The sequence below is a fragment of the Ipomoea nil genome, unplaced genomic scaffold, assembly GCF_001879475.1.
Source record: "Ipomoea nil cultivar Tokyo-kokei standard unplaced genomic scaffold, Asagao_1.1 scaffold3321, whole genome shotgun sequence".
NCBI lineage: Eukaryota > Viridiplantae > Streptophyta > Magnoliopsida > Solanales > Convolvulaceae > Ipomoea > Ipomoea nil.
Window position 1 is genome coordinate 398,561 of NW_017619749.1, and position 23,068 is coordinate 421,628.

At 33.6% G+C, this 23,068-nt stretch overlaps 3 protein-coding genes across 3 annotated transcripts; 1 reads left to right on the plus strand and 2 right to left on the minus strand.

Annotated features, from left to right (window-relative positions):
- Positions 1-119: 119 nt before the first annotated feature.
- LOC109170200 (pectin acetylesterase 8-like) lies at positions 120-3,468 on the minus strand. The gene is made up of 13 exons (XM_019319198.1): positions 3,244-3,468; positions 2,750-2,871; positions 2,568-2,650; positions 2,160-2,289; positions 1,985-2,064; positions 1,788-1,874; positions 1,589-1,713; positions 1,446-1,506; positions 1,276-1,329; positions 1,119-1,196; positions 884-989; positions 660-805; positions 120-536 (listed from the first exon to the last, which is right to left on the minus strand). The coding sequence occupies exons 2-13, from the start codon at positions 2,868-2,870 to the stop codon at positions 408-410; spliced, it is 1,200 nt and encodes a 399-aa protein (XP_019174743.1). The 5' UTR covers position 2,871; positions 3,244-3,468; the 3' UTR covers positions 120-407.
- A 12,234-nt stretch (positions 3,469-15,702) lies between these two features.
- LOC109170198 (protein NUCLEAR FUSION DEFECTIVE 4-like) lies at positions 15,703-18,940 on the plus strand. Its single transcript, XM_019319196.1, has 3 exons — positions 15,703-16,187; positions 17,373-18,307; positions 18,383-18,940. Exons 1-3 carry the CDS (start codon positions 15,879-15,881, stop codon positions 18,852-18,854), a joined length of 1,716 nt encoding a protein of 571 aa, XP_019174741.1. The 5' UTR covers positions 15,703-15,878; the 3' UTR covers positions 18,855-18,940.
- LOC109170199 (serine/threonine-protein kinase At5g01020) lies at positions 18,921-20,887 on the minus strand. The gene is made up of 5 exons (XM_019319197.1): positions 20,400-20,887; positions 20,187-20,322; positions 19,957-20,093; positions 19,738-19,861; positions 18,921-19,649 (listed from the first exon to the last, which is right to left on the minus strand). Exons 1-5 carry the CDS (start codon positions 20,811-20,813, stop codon positions 19,189-19,191), a joined length of 1,272 nt encoding a protein of 423 aa, XP_019174742.1. The 5' UTR covers positions 20,814-20,887; the 3' UTR covers positions 18,921-19,188.
- Positions 20,888-23,068: the final 2,181 nt, after the last annotated feature.

Below are 23,068 nucleotides of genomic sequence, written 5' to 3' on the forward strand. Positions count from 1 at the left end.
GCACTGATGCACATGTTCACTTCATCAATAAAAGCATATATGCATGTTAGTTGCCGACACATTCACATATTTATTTCACTCCCAAAGTGGGTGGAGAATATACTTGATCAATCAATTATTAATCATAAAATAAAAAGTATTTTTTACTGACTGAAAGTGTGCTTCTCAGTTACTGTAGTACAAATGTAGTAAAGATACCTATTTGTGTGCTATACTCATATATTCCTATAAGAAGAAACCAAGCACTCAGTTTTGTGCAATGACAATCTTCCTTTATTCTAAATATACTTCAATGAATCATTAATAAATTTCCTTTTATTTCTTCTTCTTCTTCTTCTTCCCTTTGAGAATAATTGAAATCTTGAAAAGAATGGTCCAAAAGAATGCTGCTTCCAATGAACTATATTCTATATCAATGGGTGCTCTGCAGTGTCAAAAACGCGGTTGTGGCAAGTTTTATCACAAGGATAAGGGCAGTCGATCTTCTGAAATGGTGCCCTGTCGTAAAACCAGTCACCAACTGCTTTTGCAATTGTCTGCACCATAAGTTTTGAGCAAAGAATCGGTGAGTCTCTCCCCACATATACATACAGCGATAGTTGTAAGTTCAGGAAAGCAAGGAAACGAGATCAAACATAGCGGGTTAGCTGATCTTTTACCTTGTTTGCCAATCTTGGAGAGTCATTTCTGAACCACGTTTCTTGGACTTCAGTTTGACAGTGTGCGTAGCACGAGTTGATAAAGTACCCTCTCGATGAAGAAGGGCCTATCCCAAATAACGCCCTTAAGAACTGCAGTCTATAACCTGGGAAATGACTAAAAAAATCTCAGGGGGAAATAGTCATCTGCCCAATACAACTGGATATAACCTCAGAATTGTTACCTTGCATTACTTGAAGCTGTTTGGGTGTACATTTTAGTACGTCTAGCTTGCAGTTGTGCCATGTCCCGAGGGGATCAGCAACCCCGGGAACCAAAATGTTCTTTATCTGGAGGGTCCGAAATTCAAGTCAGGAAACAAGTAGGATTCACGACACAATTACTGCAATAATCCCTTTCTGAGATATTGAATAAGATTAGTTAAATAACTAGAGGAGGGAATTCCGACATGTTATAACCTGCCAGGAATCATAGGCTGCATTGACTATGAATAGAGGTGTCCGGATATGTTGTGCCACGTTTTGAGGGAAAAAACACTGCAATGTTGCTAAGCTGTGTTGGTGTGAGATGGCACCAGGTAAATGCCGAATAAATTCTTGAAATGACTGCTCTTACCAAACTCGGCTTCAATCTTAAAGTACACGATAAAGGCAAATTCTTCGCTGATGCCTGAAGCCAAGAACAAACTAAGGTTTAGGACACGGGAAATTCAACGAACCAAACTTTCAAAATGATAAATCAATCATCAATCGAAGAAAAAAAAAAAAAAGGTTCAAGAAGCACACATGCGTTCGAACAATGTCACTATAGAACTCTTCAATATATGGTGCATGAGAAATATCCAACCTGTCACAAGGCATCCATACATTTGTTAGCTAGAAAGGATATGTAACGATTACTATAAAACACGTATAATAAATCATCTTACGCATTAATAAAATATCCTGCATCTGCTAAGCATTTTACTTTGGTGCCCATTGGGAGGAGAGCTTTGAAGCTGTCACAATGCAGAATCGAGGCCAATCCTCCAGCTGAACATCCCGACAATATAGCCTACACGAGAAGAATTCCATTACCAAGTGAGGACGATGGTGTCTGCAAAACGGGGAGAGAGAGAGAGAGAATACATTTTCAGCATTCTTCATTCCTTTTACTAATAAGTCCTCGATGACAGCAAGAAAAACCCTCGCTCCTCTGAAGTGAAGATTGGTTTTCTGTTGGTATAATTAAGCATCTCCGTCACTTTGAAAAACATGGGTATTGGACGTAATGTCTAAACCAAAGCAAATCAATCTATCAGTACTAATACGGCAGGCAGGCATACAGGATTTACTGCAGCAACATCACCAGTAAAAGAAGATCCATCGCAATATCTAACTTTGACTCTGTTCCAATTGTAAAAATCTGGAGGTTCGAATATGACCAAAGTTTGAGATTTATGATATTCCGGTATGCACCATAACAAGAAAGGAAAAAAACATATAAACATATAAGTTTACCAGGATTAAACTGAGCCCTGTTGCCCAGGAGCCCCGAGAAAGCAAGCTGCTTTGCCATTTGCTTGGAGGACCCCAATCGAGTATGCATACGTGAAAGGCAAGTTGTAACATTATTACACCATCCTCCTCCCTGAAAATCCAGACTGTATCAGGAAAGCTTCTTTTGAGTGCAAAGGCAGAAAACTTATACTACTTGGACCCAAAAAGTAAGGAATTGACAGCCTTATAGTACAACAATTCAGAACATTATTTCCAACTAATCATTCACATAGATGAATTGAGTTCTGCCATTCCAATTGGAAACACTTTCCTTAATCCAGCAACTCAATATTTCCACTTTTAACTTCCAAAGGCACGAAATCAAACACACACACTGACACACAAATGAGATGTTTTTTAAGAGTAAACCTCAAGTTGGATTAACCAATTGTTAATTCCTGTGCCATATCCTCGATCAAGATGGTACGCCGGTGGACTCCCATCCAAACATACTGCAACAACATTGTTATCACCAAACTCACATGATTCACTGCTAACTCACCCAAAAAAAAAAAGAGGAAAAATTTAATGTGGTACAGTGGATTTCTAACCTGCTCCTTTTGCAACAGCATTCAGGACATAAGTGATGTCCACCAAGGAGCTAGCTGTTCTCAAAAGGACCACCAATAACACCAATGCACGTAGCCATTGTTGCAACCCCACTTTCACCATACTGCAAAATTCCAACAACCCCCCCAAAAAAAAACAAAGAACAGAACAAGAAAACATTGTGAAAACTCGAAAAGAAAACATCATTCACAATTTCGTAACAAAGAAATGCAGAAATCTAATGCAGAAATCAAATGAAAAATTCCCCAAAAAAGAAAAAGAAAAAGAAATCTTTATATATTTTTTTGGAGGGAAAGATATTATTCCGATATAAGCAGTAAAATTTTTGACATTTATGATCACACTATTTCATCATCACCCAACGATGCGATTCATACTTAGTAACTGATAGAAATCAAGTTAAGCTCAGGATGTAATAAAGACTATTTTTTTCCCCCCAGATTTCCCATTAAAAAAAATAGCATTCTGGTGGTACCTGTGATCAATGGGGGTGCTTTTATGTGCCAAAGGCTCAAACCCAGTTTAGAATTCTGGTTTTCGGAGCTTATTATAAGCTCCAGAATAGCAGAAGAAAACGCAAGTGCAGATGTGAAAGCGTATGGCTTTTTTTTTTTGGTAGGTGGCTTTTCAAGAAGAACTTTTTATAGCAGAGCTTAATGTGGCAGCCGACACTACAGCACTAGTAGCGTTCACTATATTTACTATTTATTTATCGCTATAGCTATTATAGATTTAATTAAAAAAAAAAAAAAAAGAGACAGAATATATGCTAGCATATATATATATATGTAGCGGACACGAGGTCCGAGGAGTGACATTTGGGAATTGCCCATGACGAATCTACTAATGTTTTTTGCACCAATGAATCCCGCTGACGGCTGCTTATAAAATTATAACTTATGAGTTCTTTGTTTCCATCTAATCTATTCCAATTTCATAATTTCTTTTGATTTACAGAAAAGTTATGAATCCTACTGCCATGCCATAGCATGATTGGAGGAGCTGAAACGAAAGCGGAGAGGAAATGACGGTGATTTAATTAAGACACAGTGGGCCCACGCATTACTCTCACTCGGCTGTCACTCGTCGAGTGGGTGGTACGTGCCCGTCACTTTCCGGTCTGGCCTCCTTCGAAAATCGAAAGCCAATTTTATGCGGAGTACATAATTAATTTGAAATTAATTAATTAATTAATAACCACCATATAACGTGGTTATTTAATTGGTTAAAAAAAAGTAGTAGTAAAAGGTCAAAGGAATATGTGTAGGTTTCCTTTTGTAGCGTAAACCATGCCAGCGCTGTTTCACTGTCTGTTTTCCGGTCGTGATGCAGACGCGCAACCGTGACAATGTTTTGAACCACCCACGTTAAGTGGTCCACCACCACCATATTGGTGGGTAAACAAGAACATACCAGTCAGTCTATATGATGATTTGAGTGGTACACTGCAAGCCAACAACTTCAACCCTTTTTTTTTTGTATTCGCAATATAGCTTTTTTTTTAAAAAAAAAAAATAAAAAAAAAATAAAAATTGTTTGGCGAAATTCCACATCAGTTGATTGAACGGACTCTTTTATGCATTATGGTGCATGAACTCGAACATATATGGATGGAAAGTCATGGCGGATTTGGTGGAGATGAAAAGAAATTATTTGTTTGGACAAGGAATGGAAGGGAGATCGAAATAAGAAAAAAGACAACAGTGGAAGAATTTGAGTGAATAAGCATCTAATCTAATAAAGATATGTGAACAATACATGTACAAAATTACTGATTGGTTAATTGAGATTTTCTTTGTTCAATCAAACATATTTATCTTGAGGACTAGTTTTTTTTACGCGCATTGCGCGATTGGGATAATGCCCAATGTTTTTTTTTTAATAAGTACTTTAAAGTATATTAAGGTAAGATTATATTGAAATTGTTCATGCATAGATAATTGAATGTTGAATTTGCGTATTTAAATAGGTAATTCTAAGTTTACAAATGCAAGATAATATAGTTAATATTGATTATAATTGTCAATAAAATAATTGTATATGTATGGTTGAAACCAAATACGGGATATAAGGGAGAGCAAATAAAAATTAGGGCAAAAATATTAATTAATATATACTAATATTGAAGAGGTAACTGCTGATTGTCAAACAAGGACATTACGAGGTAGTTTCCAACTTCAATTTGTTATGTGATATGAATACTCTTTTTGTCAATAAATCCCCCAAGTAGTTAATATGATTGGCTTAATTATATTTTTTTTTTATTTTTTTAAAACAATTATTATTATTATTATTATTATTATTATTATTATTATTATTATTATGTATACCTTTAAGTCATTTTACATGTTAATCTAAACAACTAATTTTTTCAAATATCTTTTTACCAACCATTGATATAATTCGCTGGTCAAATCCGATAATATAATCCGCTAACGCTAACCGCTAACTGCTAATTGTCAAATAAGGACATTACGAGATAGTTCTCACTTCAATTTGTTGTGTGATTTGAATACTCTCTTTGTCAACAAATCCTTCAGGTAGTTAATATGATTGGCTTTATTAATTATATATATATTTTTTATTTTTTCATGATATTAATGAAATACTTGGTAAATAAATATATAACATTATTTTGTATTATAACTTTGATATTTAATATAAAAAAATAGTGCACAAAAAAGATAATAGACAATGTGGTGAATATAATCAATTGATGAATTTGAATGTAAAGAATTTTTACATTGGAGAAAAATAAAGACAATATAACTAATAAAATTATTTCTCTTAATTAATTTATTAATAATGAATATTTTTTTAATAAAGACATTGTAGTGACAATATAGCGAATATAATCGATTGATGAATTTGAATGTAAATAATTTTTATATTGAATAAAAATAAAGACAATATAACTAATAAAATTATTTCTCTTATTTAATTTATTGATAATGAATAATTGTATTGAATAAAAATATTGTAGACACATAATTCTAAATTAAAATAATACATATGTATTATTTTTTGTTGTAGCTAACTAAATTATTATTTTAATTTAATAAGCGTAAAATAGAGTACTAATTATGCCAACTTTGATTGGGATGAGGTTCGAACCTAAGACCTTTCTTATTGAAATCAATGAGTAAGTTAACGGTGAACTAACAGAAATTAACGAAAAAGATAATATTTAACGGATAATCATATTCATTATGGATAAATTAGGAAATCTTAAGGAAAAATTAAAATCTGATCAATCTGAGCCATTCATTTGATTATAAAATTTGACCGCCATTTTTTATACCCATTATAGGTCTAACTCTCTTGGGCTCTTATTAGTATAGTAGATATATGAAATTTGTGTCACTTAGTTGATGGTAATGGAGATATTGAAAATGACCTAAGAATGTAGATTCGAGTCGGAGATCATAGTCCATAACCCAAGGCACAAGAAGAGTCCATGACTCATGGCTAAGAGCATCCACACCAAAGCATAATAGGGAGATAATAGTACACTAATATGCACTTCAATAGATGGGAAGCAAAGATAATACCAAAAATAATCCTCCTGCAAATGCCAAGATAATGGCAAAAAAAAAAAAAAAAAAAAAAAAAAAAAAAAAGGAACAAGCGCTGCTAAGCGCGTTTCACGCGGAAAGAATTCAAAGCCGGGCGCGTGCGTTGCACGCGCCTGACGCGTCTGTTTACAGCATTTTTTTAATTTTAAAAATATTAATTTTGTTTTTTGTTTTTTGTTTTTTTTTTTCTCTCCCCTCCCACATTCTCTTTCTTAATCACTCTTACATTATCCCTCAATTCTCCCCAACTGATGTGGATGCTCTAAGAGAAAGGAATATTCCAAGCAAGACATAAATGACCTAGGCAAAGGGCGAAGGCAATCGGGGCTAGTCTTTGGAGGACTTATTGTGGTAGACTTATAAGTTGAGAATCAAAGCCGGTAACATCTCAAATTTATAGGACTATTATTGGTAACTTTAGAAAAATTGAAAGACTTTATTGTAGTAGGCTTATAAATTGAGAATTAAAGTTGATAATACCTCAAACTCGAAAGACCATTTAGACATTTAATAGAATTTACTTTTAAACAAAAAATAAAAAATAAACAGATATCACTTTGTTGGTTAATATGGGCAATTTATATCCTACACCACGGCGCGCGTTGCACTGTGCGCCCAGATGCAAAACGACGTCGTTTTAATTATTATTATTATTATTATTTTTGAAATTTCACGTCCCAGTGAATGGCAGTTATTTTTTCTTTAAAAAAAACCCCTGTTCAAAAATGTACATAATGTTATACTAGAATACACATAATTGTATACATGAATGTACATAATTATATAACAAAATATACATACTCTTTTTAAAAGATAATACACATAATCTAACATAATACATAATAAACATAAACTTTTAACATAATACACATCAACTCTTAACATAATACACACAAATTTTCTGATTCGGATGTACATAATTGTATAAAAAGAATGTACATAATTGTATAAAAAAATGTACCTAACTGTATGAACAAATATACATAATTGTATGAACAAATACACATAATTGTGTGAACAAATACACATAATCACAGCAACTTCCTACTGCGCCTCCCAAAACGACGTCGTTTTGAGAGGCATGCGACTAGGGGTGTAAATGAGCCGAGCAGCTCGCGAGCCGCTTGCGAGCGGCTCGGTCAAAGCTCGGCTCGAGCTCGGTCAAAATCGAACTCGAGCCGAGCTCGAGCGGCACGTTTAGTAATCGAGCTCGAGCCGAGCCTAGATATTCTAGGCTCGTGGCTCGTCGAGCCGCTCGCGAGCCATATAATATATAATATATATAATACATAATATCATATAATATAATATAATAATAATAATATATAAAAATAACAATTAGAAATTAAAATTTTAAACTCAAAATCCCTAAAATATTTCTATTATTTATGTATGGATAAAACAAAGTAGTTTGAATTTTTAATCAAAAGTTTTAAATAGGTCAAATTCAATGTCAAAATCGAGCTCGAACTCGAGTTCAAGATCGAACTCGAGTTCGAACTTGAACAATCGAGCTGCTCGAGCCGAGCTCGAGCAGCCCGAAAATTACCGAGCTCGAGCTCGAGCATCAATTCTCGAGCTCGATTGAGCTCGAGCTCGAACTCGAGCCGAGCCTTAATTAACGAGCTCGAGCTCGAGCCTACCCATGCTCGAGCTCGACTCGGCTCGTTTACACCCCTACATGCGACGTAACGATTGGTTAATATGCCATGTCCAAATTTAATTGTTGGATTATGCGAAAAAATACGTAACCCAACTTCATGCTCCTAGGCCCAACTGTTCCAAAATTAAGCCACGCCCGTCCGGGCCAACCAAATTTAGGATTGGGGTAGGATCAATGTTTATTTTTATTTTTATTTTTATTATTTTTATTATTTTTATTTTTTATTCTAGTTTGTATATATAACTAGTTATATATTACAGTTTTGCACGTTTGAACAAAACACTATAATACATGGACTTCATAGGTACTTTGACTCCGTAAGTAATATACTAGAAATAATATAATATTTGCTAGGAATCAAACATAGGTCTTTGGGTTGTAGGTGTGAACAAAATACCACTTGAATGAGGATTTGATTGATGATGTCATAATTGGAGGTGAGGCCACCTTATATAGAGTTCTTTTTCAAAAAAATATTTGTTTGACATGCTTCAATCAATCATGTATATTTACTTATCATCACTAAAAATAGATACAATGTGCAACCATGGAGAATTAAACCCACAACATCCATCCAAGTTACCTAAACTTTTACAGAATGATGAACTCTTACTTTAAATTATTCTTTTCCTTCTTTGGACTTGGATTAATAGTAGTTGTGTTTATAATATCCCGAAATTTGGCTATCCATTCAAGATGCCAATCTAGCTACCATTATCATAGTTACGTTATTCCCACCAGAATAAAAAATTTTAGTTGAATCGTTACCATGTAGGTGGAGTCCGATATGAATACAAAACACTCTTTAAAATAGGCCTATTATGTTATTTAAAGGATGATTTTATTATGATAAAAAGAATTATGAGGAGGCAAGCTTCATATATATTTGCTTGTTATCGAATTCTCAATAATAATGCATGCAATAATACAAACTGAATTGACGAAATCCGCTACTAATTCTTTTACTATTTCTCATCTTTTGTTAAACTAGTCAAGAGTAGTCTTATTTATTTATTACTTTACTTTTTTTTTTTAATATAATAATTTTAGACAAGAACCGTTCCAGGTTTCAAAAAAAAAGCCAACAGCGGAGATAAGCGGAATAGACCATTATTATTGGCAATTCGTTTTAAAATATGCGTGATAAATTGGCATGCACATCCTTTTTTTTTTTTGTTTTTTTTTTGTTTTGTTTTTTTTTTTTTTTTGTTTTATGTAGAAATCTAGAATTGCTATTTAAAAATATTCTATAGATGAAGTTTACATTATGATTTTAGTCAATAAAAGACCATAAGGATATAAATCAATATTGTTCATAACTAATCCACTAAAATCAATAAAGTAAATAAAAATATAAATTTGTGCTCAAACTCTAATAATCTAGAACGCTAATCATATTTCACTCAGTCGACTACCATTCAGGACACCAATCATAATTTATTACAGTAAAACTTCTGCTGGCAGCCCGCAGCCACGTACATAGAACAAGTCAGATCAATGTCATAATTATTCATAAAAATAAAGGGTTAGACTGTCCTTACCCCTGCAAACATCTCCCACTCTCAAAAATGGGTCCCACTTCCACATCATCCCATTTGCAAATTATCTACTATTCACACTACATCCTTGCAAATCCAATCAACCTTCAAAAGTGGGCCCCAATTTCACATCACTTTAAAAAATTAATATTTTTTTCTTAATAAATATTATTTTGTCTTCAACATTATTTATTTATATCAATATATAACTTATATTTAAATATTAAATATAACAAATGTGAAAATAACTAATTACGTATGTATTAATGGAAAAACTAAATGTATGTATTAATGAATTAATTTATAAATTAAAACTGAGAAAAATAGACTTCTCATTCAGCTTATGCAACTAGATACATCAAGTATGAACGAAACGCAAAAACAATTGTACGATAAGCAAATGAAGGAGTTTTTAGATGAGTAAGTATGGTGGAATTAATTTGTATGTATTGTATTTCTAAATCAATGAAATGTTATGTTCTCTTTTAATATATTATTTTATTAAAAAAATATTACACATTAAATATAAAAAAATTAATATAGCAAAATACAAAACAAAAAACAAATAAAATAAAAGAAAGGAAACAAAATTAAATAAACTAAATAAAAAACTAAAAAAAAACTATAAAAAAAAGTACAAACGGATTGCAAGTTTGCATGCAGAGCAAACTTGCAATCCAACTCACTATTTAAAAAAAAAAAAAACAAAACAAAAAATATATATGGTATTGTCCAACTCATCTTGCCAATAGAGTTAATACCCAAAATAGTCCCTCGACTATGTCGTAATTACCAATTTGGTCATCGACTATCATTCTTACCCAATTAAGTCCTCAACTATACAATTTTTACCCAATTTAGTCCTTTGTCAATTTGACTGTTTGTTGACTGTCAAAAGTGGAAATAAAGTTGTAATTTTACAAGTTTTCTCCTTCCTCCTCATTTAGCAGCGTCAAACCATGTAGCAATAAGCTCCGGTTGGGTTCTAAACCTGTCAGTATCTAAGTAGTGGTTATGCATCGGATAGCCCATGAATTTGATTTCCAACGATTTTTTGACGATCGAAATCTGATCGGAGTGTATTGCTGCATGGTTTGGCGCTGATAAATGGAGAGGAAGGAGAAATCTTGTAAAATTATAATTTTATCCCGACTTTTGACAGTCAAATTAATACAGAGGACTAAATTGGGTAAGAATTGTATAGTTGAGGACTAAATTGGGTAAAAATTGTATAGTTGAGGACTTAATTGAGTAAAAGTTACATAGTTGAGGACTTAATTAGGTAAGAATGGTAGTTGAGGACCAAATTGGTAATTATGACATAGTCGAGGGACCATTTTGGGTATTAACTCTTGCCAATATGATATTGGCAGGAGTAAGGACAGCCCTATAAATTATACTGTTGGTAATAGATAGATCAGATACAAGGAACCACCTGTTTTAATTTGTTTTCACGTGATATCTACATCTACATCTACAATTCTAATAAGAGTCAATAATGTTAGACCCTTAACTGGAACAGAAAAATGTCGGTCCTATTGTTTCTTAAAATGAATGGTTCATATTATACTATTGTTTCTTAAAATGAATGGTTCATATTATTTTTATTTTAGTATTTTTTATTGATTTTCCTTATTTACCCTCTATTATATTATTTTCTTCCCTTAAATAACCTAAATTCCGTTAGCATAAACTTTAGTAACGGAATATTCCGTTAAGTATTTATTATTTTAACTTACACATTAATTTCTATAAGAAAAGTCTTAGTTTCAAACCACATCCCAATTACAGTTGGCATAATTGTTAAACATATACTACGAATATGTTAAAATATATATATAATATAAAAACTAACATAAACTTTGTTCAAATAATTAGTTTGTCTAAATACATAACATTCAAAGTTAAACATCAAAGATTATAAATCAAGAACTTTAAAAATCATTTGATCAGAAAAAAAACTTAATATTCTTTTGATTATTTAGATCAGAAAAAAACTTAATATTTCAATTATACTTTTGCATTAATATTTTTTGTATGTATTTTTTTTAAAAAAAAATCAATGATTGCATTATTGTTGATGAAAAGTATATACGCCACTTTATTACTCTTATTAAACTAAATAAAGTAGTAGCTACAACAAAAAAAATAATACATATGCATTTAATTAATTTAGAATTAGATGTCTATAATGCCTTTATTTAAAAAAAAATTATTCATTATAAAAAATTTAAAAATAGATATAATTTCATTAGTTATATTATCTTTATTTTCTACAATTCAAAGATTCAGTACCTTCAAATTTATCAATTTATTATATTCACTGCATTGTCCATTGTCTTCTTTTTACATTATCTTGTAATGAAATATCAAAGTTATAATACAAAATACATTATATATATTTATTTACCAAGTATTTTATACAAATATAATAAATATTAATATTTTGTTCAATACTTTCACATGATAACCTACGACACACATCTCACAATGCATGAAACATGTAGGGGAAAACTACCACTACCAAATATCGATTAGAAAATTCAATAAATATTATATTGCATTTATATATTTTGAATTACCGATTTAAATAAACAAATTCAATATTTATTTATATATGCATGAACATCTCCGATATGCATGTCTACCTTGCAAGATGGACACGGTTCCATAGCATAATTTGCCCACTTTATTGCTCTTAAACTAAATAATGTAGTAGCTACAACAAAAAATAATACATATGCATTTAATTAATTTAGAATTAGATGTCTATAATGCCTTTATTTTAAAAAAAAAAAATTATTCATTATAAAAAATTTAAAAATAGATATAATTTCATTAGTTATATTATCTTTATTTTCTAAAATTCAAAGATTCAGTACCTTCAAATTTATCAATTTATTATATTCACTGCATTGTCCATTGTCTTCTTTTTACATTATCTTGTAATGAAATATCAAAGTTATAATACAAAATACATTATATATATTTATTTACCAAGTATTTTATACAAATATAATAAATATTAATATTTTGTTCAATACTTTCACATGATAACCTACGACACACATCTCACAATGCATGAAACATGTAGGGGAAAACTACCACTACCAAATATCGATTAGAAAATTCAATAAATATTATCGTGCATTTATATATTTTGAATTACCGATTTAAATAAACAAATTCAATATTTATTTACATATGCATGAACATCTCCGATATAATATTGCGTTGATATACTGTGAAATACTTATTTAAAAATAATCATTGGACATTATCTCATTCGCGCAAAGCGCGTAAAAAACTAGTAATAATATATGTATAAAAACGAATTAGATGTATTCAATTTGGATCCTATGTACTGAAAATGGTGGATCAATTCGTTTAGTGTGAACTGTATTGAAAGAACTAACAAACATCAATAACAATATAACATATTACTCCGTACCAACAAATTGACGGACGAACCAATCTACCTTAACTTAATCAGCAATTCTAATATTGTGTTCTCCCTCTGTTACAATAATATATTCAATTCCTTAAAAAATATTTGCTTGTACTGATGTTTTATTTTAATTATCAGTGAAATGAAACTTATTCATGAGATTTTATATATATATATATATATATATATATATATATATATATATATATATATATATATATATATATATATATGAGACTTGAGTGTATTACACATTTACACCTTTTGTGAATAAAATAAGATGACGGATTATCTCACAAGGTACTTTTTATTGCATGAACGTGATTTAAAGTTTATTGATAGTACGTCCTATAACTGTTTTTTTTTTTTTTTTTTTTGTTATTTATTTATTTTTTATGAGAAAAATTCGAAATAATTATTGGAGAATGTGCATTAGATAAACTTACATTGTGACCCTAGTTTACAAAGGATCACAATGAAGTAACCTAACATAGATTGCCCATAGTTGATCAACTCAAACAAAAAGGTCAATAGCTTGCTTCTAGTTGAATTTGAAATCTTGTGGTTACAAGCTAATTGCTCGACTAACTTAGTTGGAGTTGTCCTGTATGACTTCATTTTAAATATCTTGTCATTCACATTTTAGAACTTGGCCGTATTAGAGCAACAATATCAGTGGAGAATATGGGGTTTATGTCATAAAAAAGGAGACATGGTGGAGGAGATTAGATTATTGCAGCAAAATGGATCCCACCTTAAAATGCCTCAGTCGCGCAAAATGTTGCGTGAGCTTCAGATGTGCGCCCAACGTCAGGCGCGTTGTCAGCGCGCCTGGCATGTAACATTAATTATTATTATTATTATTATTATTATTATTTTTTAAATACTTTTGTTAATTTTTTTTCTCTCCTCCCACATTCTCTTTCCTAATCACACTACAAAAATCCCTAAAAAATCGCAACGGGGATCAACTATTGTGGATGCTGTTAGAGCAACCCCAATAAGGAAATTTTACACGGTTCTTTAGGTAGAGTTGCTTGGGTGGAAGAGAGAGAAGAAGTGAGTGTGTTGCAGGGAAATTTGGGATTTTGCAGAAATTGCGGGTCCCACCAAATTTAAAATCTTCTCTGCCTAGTCGCGTGCAAGGCAAAGAGGCATCCAGTCGGGCGCGTTTCGAGTTATTATTATTATTATTATTATTATTATTATTATTATTATTTGTTTGTTTTATTTTTTTTTCTTTCTCTATTTTCTCTGTTTTCTCTTTCCTCAAAAATCACACCAAAATCTTTACTATTGAGAATGCCTTAGAATGTTGGTAAAAATAAAGTTCATAATCTATTAAATACAAAAAGAGTTAATACCCAAAATCGTCCTTGACTATAGTGGTTTTTCTCAATTTCGTCCTAAACGACTTTGGTGACCTAATATCGTCCCAGACTTTTGTGTTTCGCTCAATTTAGTCCCAGACTTTTGTATTTTTGCTCAATTTAGTCCCTCATTTGTTATTCTGTCCATTTGGTGTTAAATAAATAGACAATTCAGTAATTTTAATATTGGCATCTCTTTACTCATAGACATGTGAACTGCGAAATTCTTTTTTTTTTTTTTTACGAATTACTCCCAGAATTACTCCTAAAACTGCGAATATAAAATTTGATTTGCAGGTCCGGGAGTAATTATGGGTGTAATTCGTACAAAAAAGAGGAATTTCGAATTTCACAAGTTGAAAGTAAAGAGAGATCAATATTGACATTACTGAATTTTCCCTTTATTTAACACCAATTTGACGGAATAACAAATGAAGGACTAAATTGAGCGAAACACAAAAATCTGGGACGATATTAGGTCACTAAAGTCGTCTAAGACGAAATTGAGAAAAACCACTATAGTCGAGGACGATTTTGGGTATTAACTCAATACAAAAATTACAATACACCCACCTAGATATCCTTTGGAGGTTTTTTTTTTTTTTTTTTTTTTCCTTAATGTGACAATCGATAAATCGATTCATAGTGAACAACAATTTTTTATTCTTTATTCTTTTTTATTATAAAATTAGATAATGTGTAAGGACTCAAGGAGTACACTTTGCCAATTTTCAATTTTTAAGACGTACTTTTTTCCTGAATGATATGTTTTCGTTTTGCCAAAAGAAAAACGTACTTTTTTCCTAAGTGGGGCAAGAAATGTACCGCATTATTTTTCCATAAAATATAATGCAGTCATCAAATATTAAATGTATTTTTAGAAATGATTAATTGTATGAATAAATTAAATTATGTTTTAATATGACAATTGGTTGGAATGAAGGAATTAGGAGAAAATGAATTGTAATTCCGTATGAAAAGAATAATATGAAATATAGTAGGAATTCAATTACATTATTTAGTAGGGAGGAATAATATTATTGTGAATTAGAAAGGAAGAAGTGGTATAATAACTAAAAGAGTTCTACTACATAGATCCAAAATTCTATTCCTTTATTATTATACTCCCTGAGGTGGCAAATCAGGGTTGGTTATTTTCATCATGTGGGTCCATAGAAAAATGTCTAAATCAAGAGCATGTGAGAGAGAGTACAAATTGAAAGTTTAAAATAAGAGTACACCAAGTATTTTTCTAATTAAAATAGGTGATTAAATTGTGACTCAATCCCCTATCATTCTTTTTAATTTTTACCTTTGAGCAATAGAGATTATTGACACTACAATGACGTGATGTAGTCTGGTAGACGAGCGCATATAAATCAAGCCACGTAGGGATCATTCCTGACGCAATTTTGCGCCGTCATCATCTTAACGTTGGCGTGGCAACCCCCGACCGGAGCAACAACCACGAGCTAGCAATTAACGACTCGTTTCCATCAAAAAAAACTTTGAACCAATGGCCGGCCAGTCGAGAAAATGGACGATCCTAGTCGCCACGATTTGGATTCAGGCCTTCACCGGCACCAATTTCGACTTCTCCGCTTACTCGTCGAAACTGAAGGCGGTGTTGGGCGTTTCCCAGATGCAACTCAATTACCTGGCCACGGCGTCCGACCTCGGAAAAGCCTTGGGATGGTCCTCCGGCCTCGCCTTGATGTATTTTCCGTTATGGGCCGTCATGTTCATCGCCGCCGTCATGGGGTTAGTGGGTTACGGCCTTCAGTGGCTTCTCATGCAGCGTATAATTTTCTTGCCTTATTTTGTGGTCAGTAATTTCTCATCTTCCCTACCCTCCCAATACGTTTAATTTATTTAATTCTTCTTTTTCATTCACCAAATTTAATTATGTTAGATCTCAGCACTGTATGCTTACTTCCTAGGGTAATCATACTAAAATCATGTTTAATCACTTTCTTATATTCACCATTAATAGTGATAAATAGGTAGACATTAACCATTTAACCACATATCTCCAGTAAGTCTGAATCAGGGACTGAACTAGGCTAACCCAACGGACGCCCAACAAATTATAAATTACTTGTCAAGAAAAATAAACACAAAATGGATAATAATTTTGGAGAAAAAAAAAATCATTTTAGCTTACTGTGAAATGGTTTTCTGGGTAAGACAAACAATTCAAGCTAGGAAACTTCCAAAAAGGTATATTGTGGCCAGTAAACCAGTAGATATTATATTACTACATTAATTGATGGCCACAAATCACGTGTGGGTTCTGTTCATCTGTTGTGTACTTGTGTGGTTCTTTAAAATATTTGTTCTGTTGAAATGTCCAATTAGGGAAATATATATGATTTTTTATTTTGAGTGTTGAGGTAAGCCTGTAGGCTGCTACCACTACATTAGGGTGTGTACTGGTAAATCTTATATTGTCACACTAGTCAGCAAAAGATCATAAGAACAACCTCAATAGATGAATGGAGATTTTAGTTGGTTTTTGCGTAGGTGATTAGGAGGGAGAACATGTGAGAAAAAAAGGAAATGAGGATAATAAATAAAATTTAAAAAAAAAAAACATAACTAATGGGCCCACACACTTGCTGGGTGCGCAATTGATGAGAAAGTCTTGTTTTTTTTTTTGGGACAGTGGGTCCCACAAAAAACCAAGTCTTGCCGGAGGAACTCAATATTCTCTCTCCAAGTTTCTCTCTTCTATATGGATGTAAAAGCTGCAAAAATCATCCAAAATCCCCCTATTGGGGATGCTCTAAGGTAGTAAACTAGCTTAGGTTGCCCATAGTTGATATGCTTAAACCGGCCAATAGGCCACTCTCGGGAGTTGAATCTATAACATTGTAGATTTGTAGTTACCAAGTCAACTACCTGACCAACTTGGCTGGAGTTGTCCCAATATATATATGAATTTTGTGAAAGGGAGTGGTTGAAAGGTGTGCTTATGGTTGTCATAGAATGAATGTTGTGTAATCTGCAGGTGTTCCTACTCTGCTTGTTAGCTGGATTGAGCATTACTTGGTTCAACACAGTTAGTTTTGTGCTGTGCATAAAGAATTTCCCATCTAACAGACCACTTGCACTGGCACTCACTATAAGCTTCAATGGGGTGAGTGCAGCCTTGTACAATCTTGCAGTCAATGCACTCAACCCTTCTTCCAGTGCATTATATCTTCTCCTCAATGCCATCATTCCCTTAATCACGTCTTTCGCTGCCCTCATCCCGATTCTTCGCCAGCCCCCTCTAGAGCCCCTTTCGCCCGATGGAATCAAACGTGATCAGCTCATATTTGTGGTGCTCAATTCCTTGGCAGTTGTCACCGGCATCTATCTTCTCTTTGTGCATTCATCGGATAAGATTACTGCACGGTTCCTGCTTCTCGGGGCAATTTCCCTCCTAGTCCTGCCTTTAGGAATCCCGGGGGTTACCTATGCACGAGACTGGTTTCGTGACACCATCTACTCGAGCTTTGAACTTAAACACTCTGGGTTCATTCTTGTTGATACAGATGATCTCGAGCTGCACAAAGAGCTACTTAGTCGCGATGGCAGCTTGCCTAATGGACTTTCTTACATTCTTGATGGCAATTATGAATCCACTGATCGAAACAGCCTCTCCTGGCAACGCAGCTCTGCATCTGATGAAGGGTGTGTCGAGAATGTAATTGGGAGAGATCAATTGTTCATGCTTGGAGAGGAGCACAATGCCCCGAAACTTCTGAAAAGATGCGATTTTTGGTTATACTATCTTGCATACTTTTGTGGGGGAACAATCGGGCTAGTCTATAGCAACAATCTCGGCCAGATTGCACAGTCTCTTGGACATACTTCAATGACTTCAAAACTCATCACATTCTATTCATCCTTCTCCTTCTTTGGCCGCTTGCTCTCTGCCGCTCCAGACTTCATCAGATTGTAAGTCCAAAAACACTTTTTAAAAACATTTATGCATTTAAAAAGACTTATGAAGGTGCTAAAAACACTTTACAGGAAATTCTATTTTGCAAGGACTGGTTGGCTAGCCATTGCGCTATTGCCAACACCAATTGCATTCTTCATGCTAGCAGCCACGGGGAGTTATAAAGCACTCGAAGCAGGGACGGCCATGATTGGACTAAGTTCAGGTTTCATATTCTCTGCTGCAGTTTCAATAACTTCAGAGCTGTTCGGACCAAACAGCGTGGGAATGAACCACAACATTCTTATCACTAACATTCCGATAGGATCACTTCTGTATGGCTTTCTTGCTGCTTTCGTGTACGATTCAAGCGCGGATTCTAGCACTAATAATGTCATGGCAGAGACACTAGTCTGTATGGGGAGAAAATGCTACTTCACAACGTTTCTATGGTGGGGTTGTATTTCTCTTTTTGGGTTTGCTTCAAGTCTGCTATTGTTCTTGAGAACACGGCATGCTTATCAACAATTTGAACAGAGACGAAGAGATACAATGTTAGATTAGTGATGATCTAATGATATATAATGCACTTTTCTTTCTTTCTTTCTTTCTCTAAACCAAATCCCATTCTGCTGTGCATTTGTATGCAATATTGAGTTGTCATCATCATCATCACTTACGAAAATAACAGGACAACCCAGTCAAGTTGGTCAGACCGACTTAATAACCACGAGTTATATTACAAGTTTGACTCTTACCGGGCACCGAGACTCCTGGTTTATAATGACAAAGAAAGGTAGTGGCAATCACATTTATATGTATTATACCATGCATGCACATATATATTTACATATACACTCAACATATATTACAGATACTTATTTGGAAATGGCTTAAATTAATTGGTTTTGGGTTTTGTGGCGGCGAGGGGTGAGTTCTTCTTGAAACTGCGGTTTCCGTTGATGTCCTTGTTCCCTTTGGGAGAAAAAACGGCGCCTTTGGCGGATGCCGGAGACGGCGGCGGCCACTGTCCACACGCAACGGCCATATCGCGTAGGTGTTGAAGGCTCTCCAGAGTCTCAATAATGGCCGGCATTTTGGGTCTGTCCTTTGCGTTGGAGCTGACGCATTGTAATGCTAAGACCGCCATTTCCTTTGCTCCCTTGACGGAGTACTGGCCGGCGAGTCTTGGGTCGATTATGCATCGCAGCCGCCGGCTGCTTGTCAAGTACGGCTTTGACCAATCCACCAGGTTTTGCTCGTTTTTCGGTCGCGTTTTTTCGGTTGCCCTTCTTCCCGTTAGTAGCTCTAATAGAACCACCCCGAAGCTATATATGTCACTCTTGGTAGTAAGATGGCCTGATCCAGTAAAAATTAACATATGAAATCACAAAAACATAGTATAAAACCTTAAAAAATAGTATGCAAGAATTTATTATATACTAACCCGTGCTAACATATTCAGGAGCGGCATATCCATAAGTGCCCATAACTTGAGTGGTCACATGAGTCTTGGATCCCTCTGGTCCCATATGAGCAAGTCCAAAATCAGACAATTTGGCATTGAAGTCCTTAATTAAAAAAGAAAATTCAGTATTTTATTATTTTTTAATTAATAAATAGATAGAAGAAGAAGGGATGTATTTTGAGGGGGAAAAAAGTATACAGAATCCAGCAAGATATTGGAGGTTTTGAAGTCACGGTAGATGACAGGCTTCTCGGCACCATGCAAGAAAGCCAGCCCTTTTGCTGCTCCTATTGCAATCTTCAATCTTGTGCCCCATGGCAATGATAGAGACAACCCTGGATTGTTAATTATATATTATTATGTATTTATGTTAAACGAAATTATTTGATCTAATAAGTTAAGACAGAATAAAGTGTTGATCGACTCACTTTTAAACAGATGATTTTCTAAGCTGCCTCGAGGCATGAATTCATAGACCAGAAGCCGCTCTTCGTCTTCGCAACAATACCCAACCAATCTCACCAAATTTGGGTGCCTTAGCTGCCCCAAAAATATGACCTCGGCCTTCCAAAAACGTACAAAACATAATTAATTAAAAAGTTACCTTAGCTTAATAAGTTAATATGAATTATGATACGTACGAGCCATTCACGGTGACCTTGAAGGCCTTCAATGTCAAGAAGCTTAACAGCCACAGGCTGAGCCTTCAAACCGGCCCTCATATTCTCGTCCAAATACCCTTTATGCACCTTACCAAAACCGCCTTCTCCCAGCAGAAAATTGCTCGAGAAATTCTGCGTTATGGCTCGCAGCTCACTCAGTTGAAAATCGCACAAGTCCTGCCCAAATGACTGCGCCAGATCCTCGTTAATCCGCGTCGACGAAGATCTGCTGAGATCCGAGAACGATAGTCGCCGGAACGACGGCAACGGCGCAATGTTCTTCGAAAACTCCGACCTCGACGGCCGGCACCGGCTGAAGTTGCCGCACAATGCTTGGTGTTCCGCGGAACAGCACCGCCCACCCGTCAAGGGTCTCCAAGGCTTCGACCCCATTATTGTAGTGAAGTTGGTGATCGAGGGAATTATGGTGTGGATCGGCAAAAGTGTTTGGAATCGTGCGTCTTATATTATAAGTGAATGTAGTGAGTATATATGTATAAATATCACCAGACCGAATAATTTTTTAAATAATACATATCAATCTTATCCATGAGTATTCGTCATAAAAAGTTTTTAAATGTTTAGTTTAATAAATGAGATTTATAAATCACAATAATTAACTTAATGATTATAATGTTACTTCATTATAATCTTGTAAGGATTATAAAATTAATCAGACCATCCAAAGAGCTATGATTGGGATAAGGGAAAGATTAATTAAGACGAACATATATAGCCTCTTAACTACTCCTCGAACCACTCTAATGAGATTGTTTGTGTTGCTTGATTTGTCAACCATGTACTTGTCTTCATGTAAAATGGGTAAATATTTTATAAGTAAATAATTGGATTTATATAGATATACAAGCATTGATTGGGGCTAGCTTTGCCCAAATGTCAAAGTGGTCGGCATTCTTAATATATAATAAGTTTATAATATTGTACATATACAAATTAACTTTTTGAATATAGGAACCATACACATATTATTACATTGTTAAGAAAAAATATATTTTCTTAATACTAAAAATTATCCTTTTAATAAAATAATGGAGTCCGGAGGCAAGACATGTTTATACGGAACAAAATAAAGTGGCTGATTTATTTGCAAGACTCTCATTTTAGTATGAGTTTGGATGTACGATTGCTCAATGCTAAAATTTCACAAATTTCGCTAGCTTTTTTTTTTTTTTTTTTTTTTCCTTAGCAGGTTGTACGTACCGTTACACCATATAAGTGAAAGACCAAACACATATCTCTCTTTCCCGCTTTAAGCCCCTAGATTCCCTTACTTAGCTTCTGAATTATCTAACGAACTAAGACTATCGAGTCTGTTTTTCGAGTTGCTATTGGATAACACAAAAGAGGTATACCATGAGCTAAAGAGGTCCCTTTTCATTTTATTTAATTTTCAAGGTTTAATTTCCCTTCCCATTGATTTGAAAAAGAAAATCAGATCAATTCCTTTTAATTTGTGTATATACACACACACACACATTCTTTTACAATGTTTAAAACTTTTCTAATTGTACCAGCTGGTGCAAATTAACACACTAAAATTTCTATATTATTATAGTGTTAAAAAAAAAATCATATATGCATATATAGACAAATATTGTGATGGAGTTTGTAGTTTAGAATTATAAATACTACGTAGTATTGTATGAGAGTGGTTAGAATAATGAGGTGATGGGTGACGCATGCAGTGTCAAAGTGTACATATATAACCAAACTTATTCCCTGTCGCTTCTCCCTCGTAGCTGCTCCACTTCAACAAACCACCTAAAATATCCCTTCCACCTTCAATTCATTCCTCATTTCATTTCAGCTGATGAGGTAAACGTACCCACACTAACATATATGTTACGTTACGACTGCAAATATTTATGAATACGACGTCTAACGAACTATATATGTAATACTTATATACAGTTTTTATTAATTTTAAACGCAATATATTGACTCTATTACAATATAATATATATCTAATCTATAGTTCAAATATGTGACATTTCATTTGGGAGTGTCACAAGTCACAAGTAATATCACTTGATCACAAGTTCTTTGGCTGTAATGAGTATAATAGAATTCAGTTTTTTAAAAGTAATTTTTGCATGGGATTCTGAAGTTGTGTGATATTTTTAATTTGGTGGATCGGAGGTTGTGATGCTTGCAAGGAGTGTGATCAGATCATTACTTACTCTTCAGGAGACAAAGGGATTAGGTAGATAGTAGGTGGACTTTTTCAGCAAAATGTTATACCTAATATTTTTTTATAGTATAACAAACTCCTGATTGAATATCTGAAAATATATATATAACTTTAGAATTAACATTTAGTTGTAGAATTCCACTTGGATTCAATGTACTCCATATTCATCTTCCATCCTATATATCATTTACATGAATATAATGCTCAATTAACATTGAAACAAAGAAAAATTAAATTCGATATGCTTAAACTTACAAAGAATTCAAAACAACAAATCTAAAAATAAAACATGCATATATGTATGTAATATAGATTTTAAGTAATTTTGCAATAGAAGCTAACTAGCTAGCTGGGGAAACTCCGATCTGAATATCCGATCCTTAATTATTGATCATGAACTTCAACGTGCTATTGTTGTTGTCATCTTCGAAAGCTT

Coding starts and splice junctions, on each gene's coding strand:
- LOC109170200 (XM_019319198.1), bottom strand. CDS start 2,870: ATGGTGAAAGTGGGGTTGCAACAATGGCTACGTGCATTGGTGTTATTG. Junction 2,065..2,159: donor CAGGGCTCAGTTTAATCCTG/GTAAACTTATAT, acceptor TCGAACCTCCAG/ATTTTTACAATTGGAACAGA. Junction 537..659: donor CTCCAAGATTGGCAAACAAG/GTAAAAGATCAG, acceptor CTTATGGTGCAG/ACAATTGCAAAAGCAGTTGG.
- LOC109170199 (XM_019319197.1), bottom strand. CDS start 20,813: ATGGGGTCGAAGCCTTGGAGACCCTTGACGGGTGGGCGGTGCTGTTCC. Junction 20,094..20,186: donor AGAAAATCATCTGTTTAAAA/GTGAGTCGATCA, acceptor TTAACAATCCAG/GGTTGTCTCTATCATTGCCA. Junction 19,650..19,737: donor TCCTGAATATGTTAGCACGG/GTTAGTATATAA, acceptor TTACTGGATCAG/GCCATCTTACTACCAAGAGT.
- LOC109170198 (XM_019319196.1), top strand. CDS start 15,879: ATGGCCGGCCAGTCGAGAAAATGGACGATCCTAGTCGCCACGATTTGG. Junction 16,188..17,372: donor TTTTCTTGCCTTATTTTGTG/GTCAGTAATTTC, acceptor TGTAATCTGCAG/GTGTTCCTACTCTGCTTGTT. Junction 18,308..18,382: donor GCTCCAGACTTCATCAGATT/GTAAGTCCAAAA, acceptor AACACTTTACAG/GAAATTCTATTTTGCAAGGA.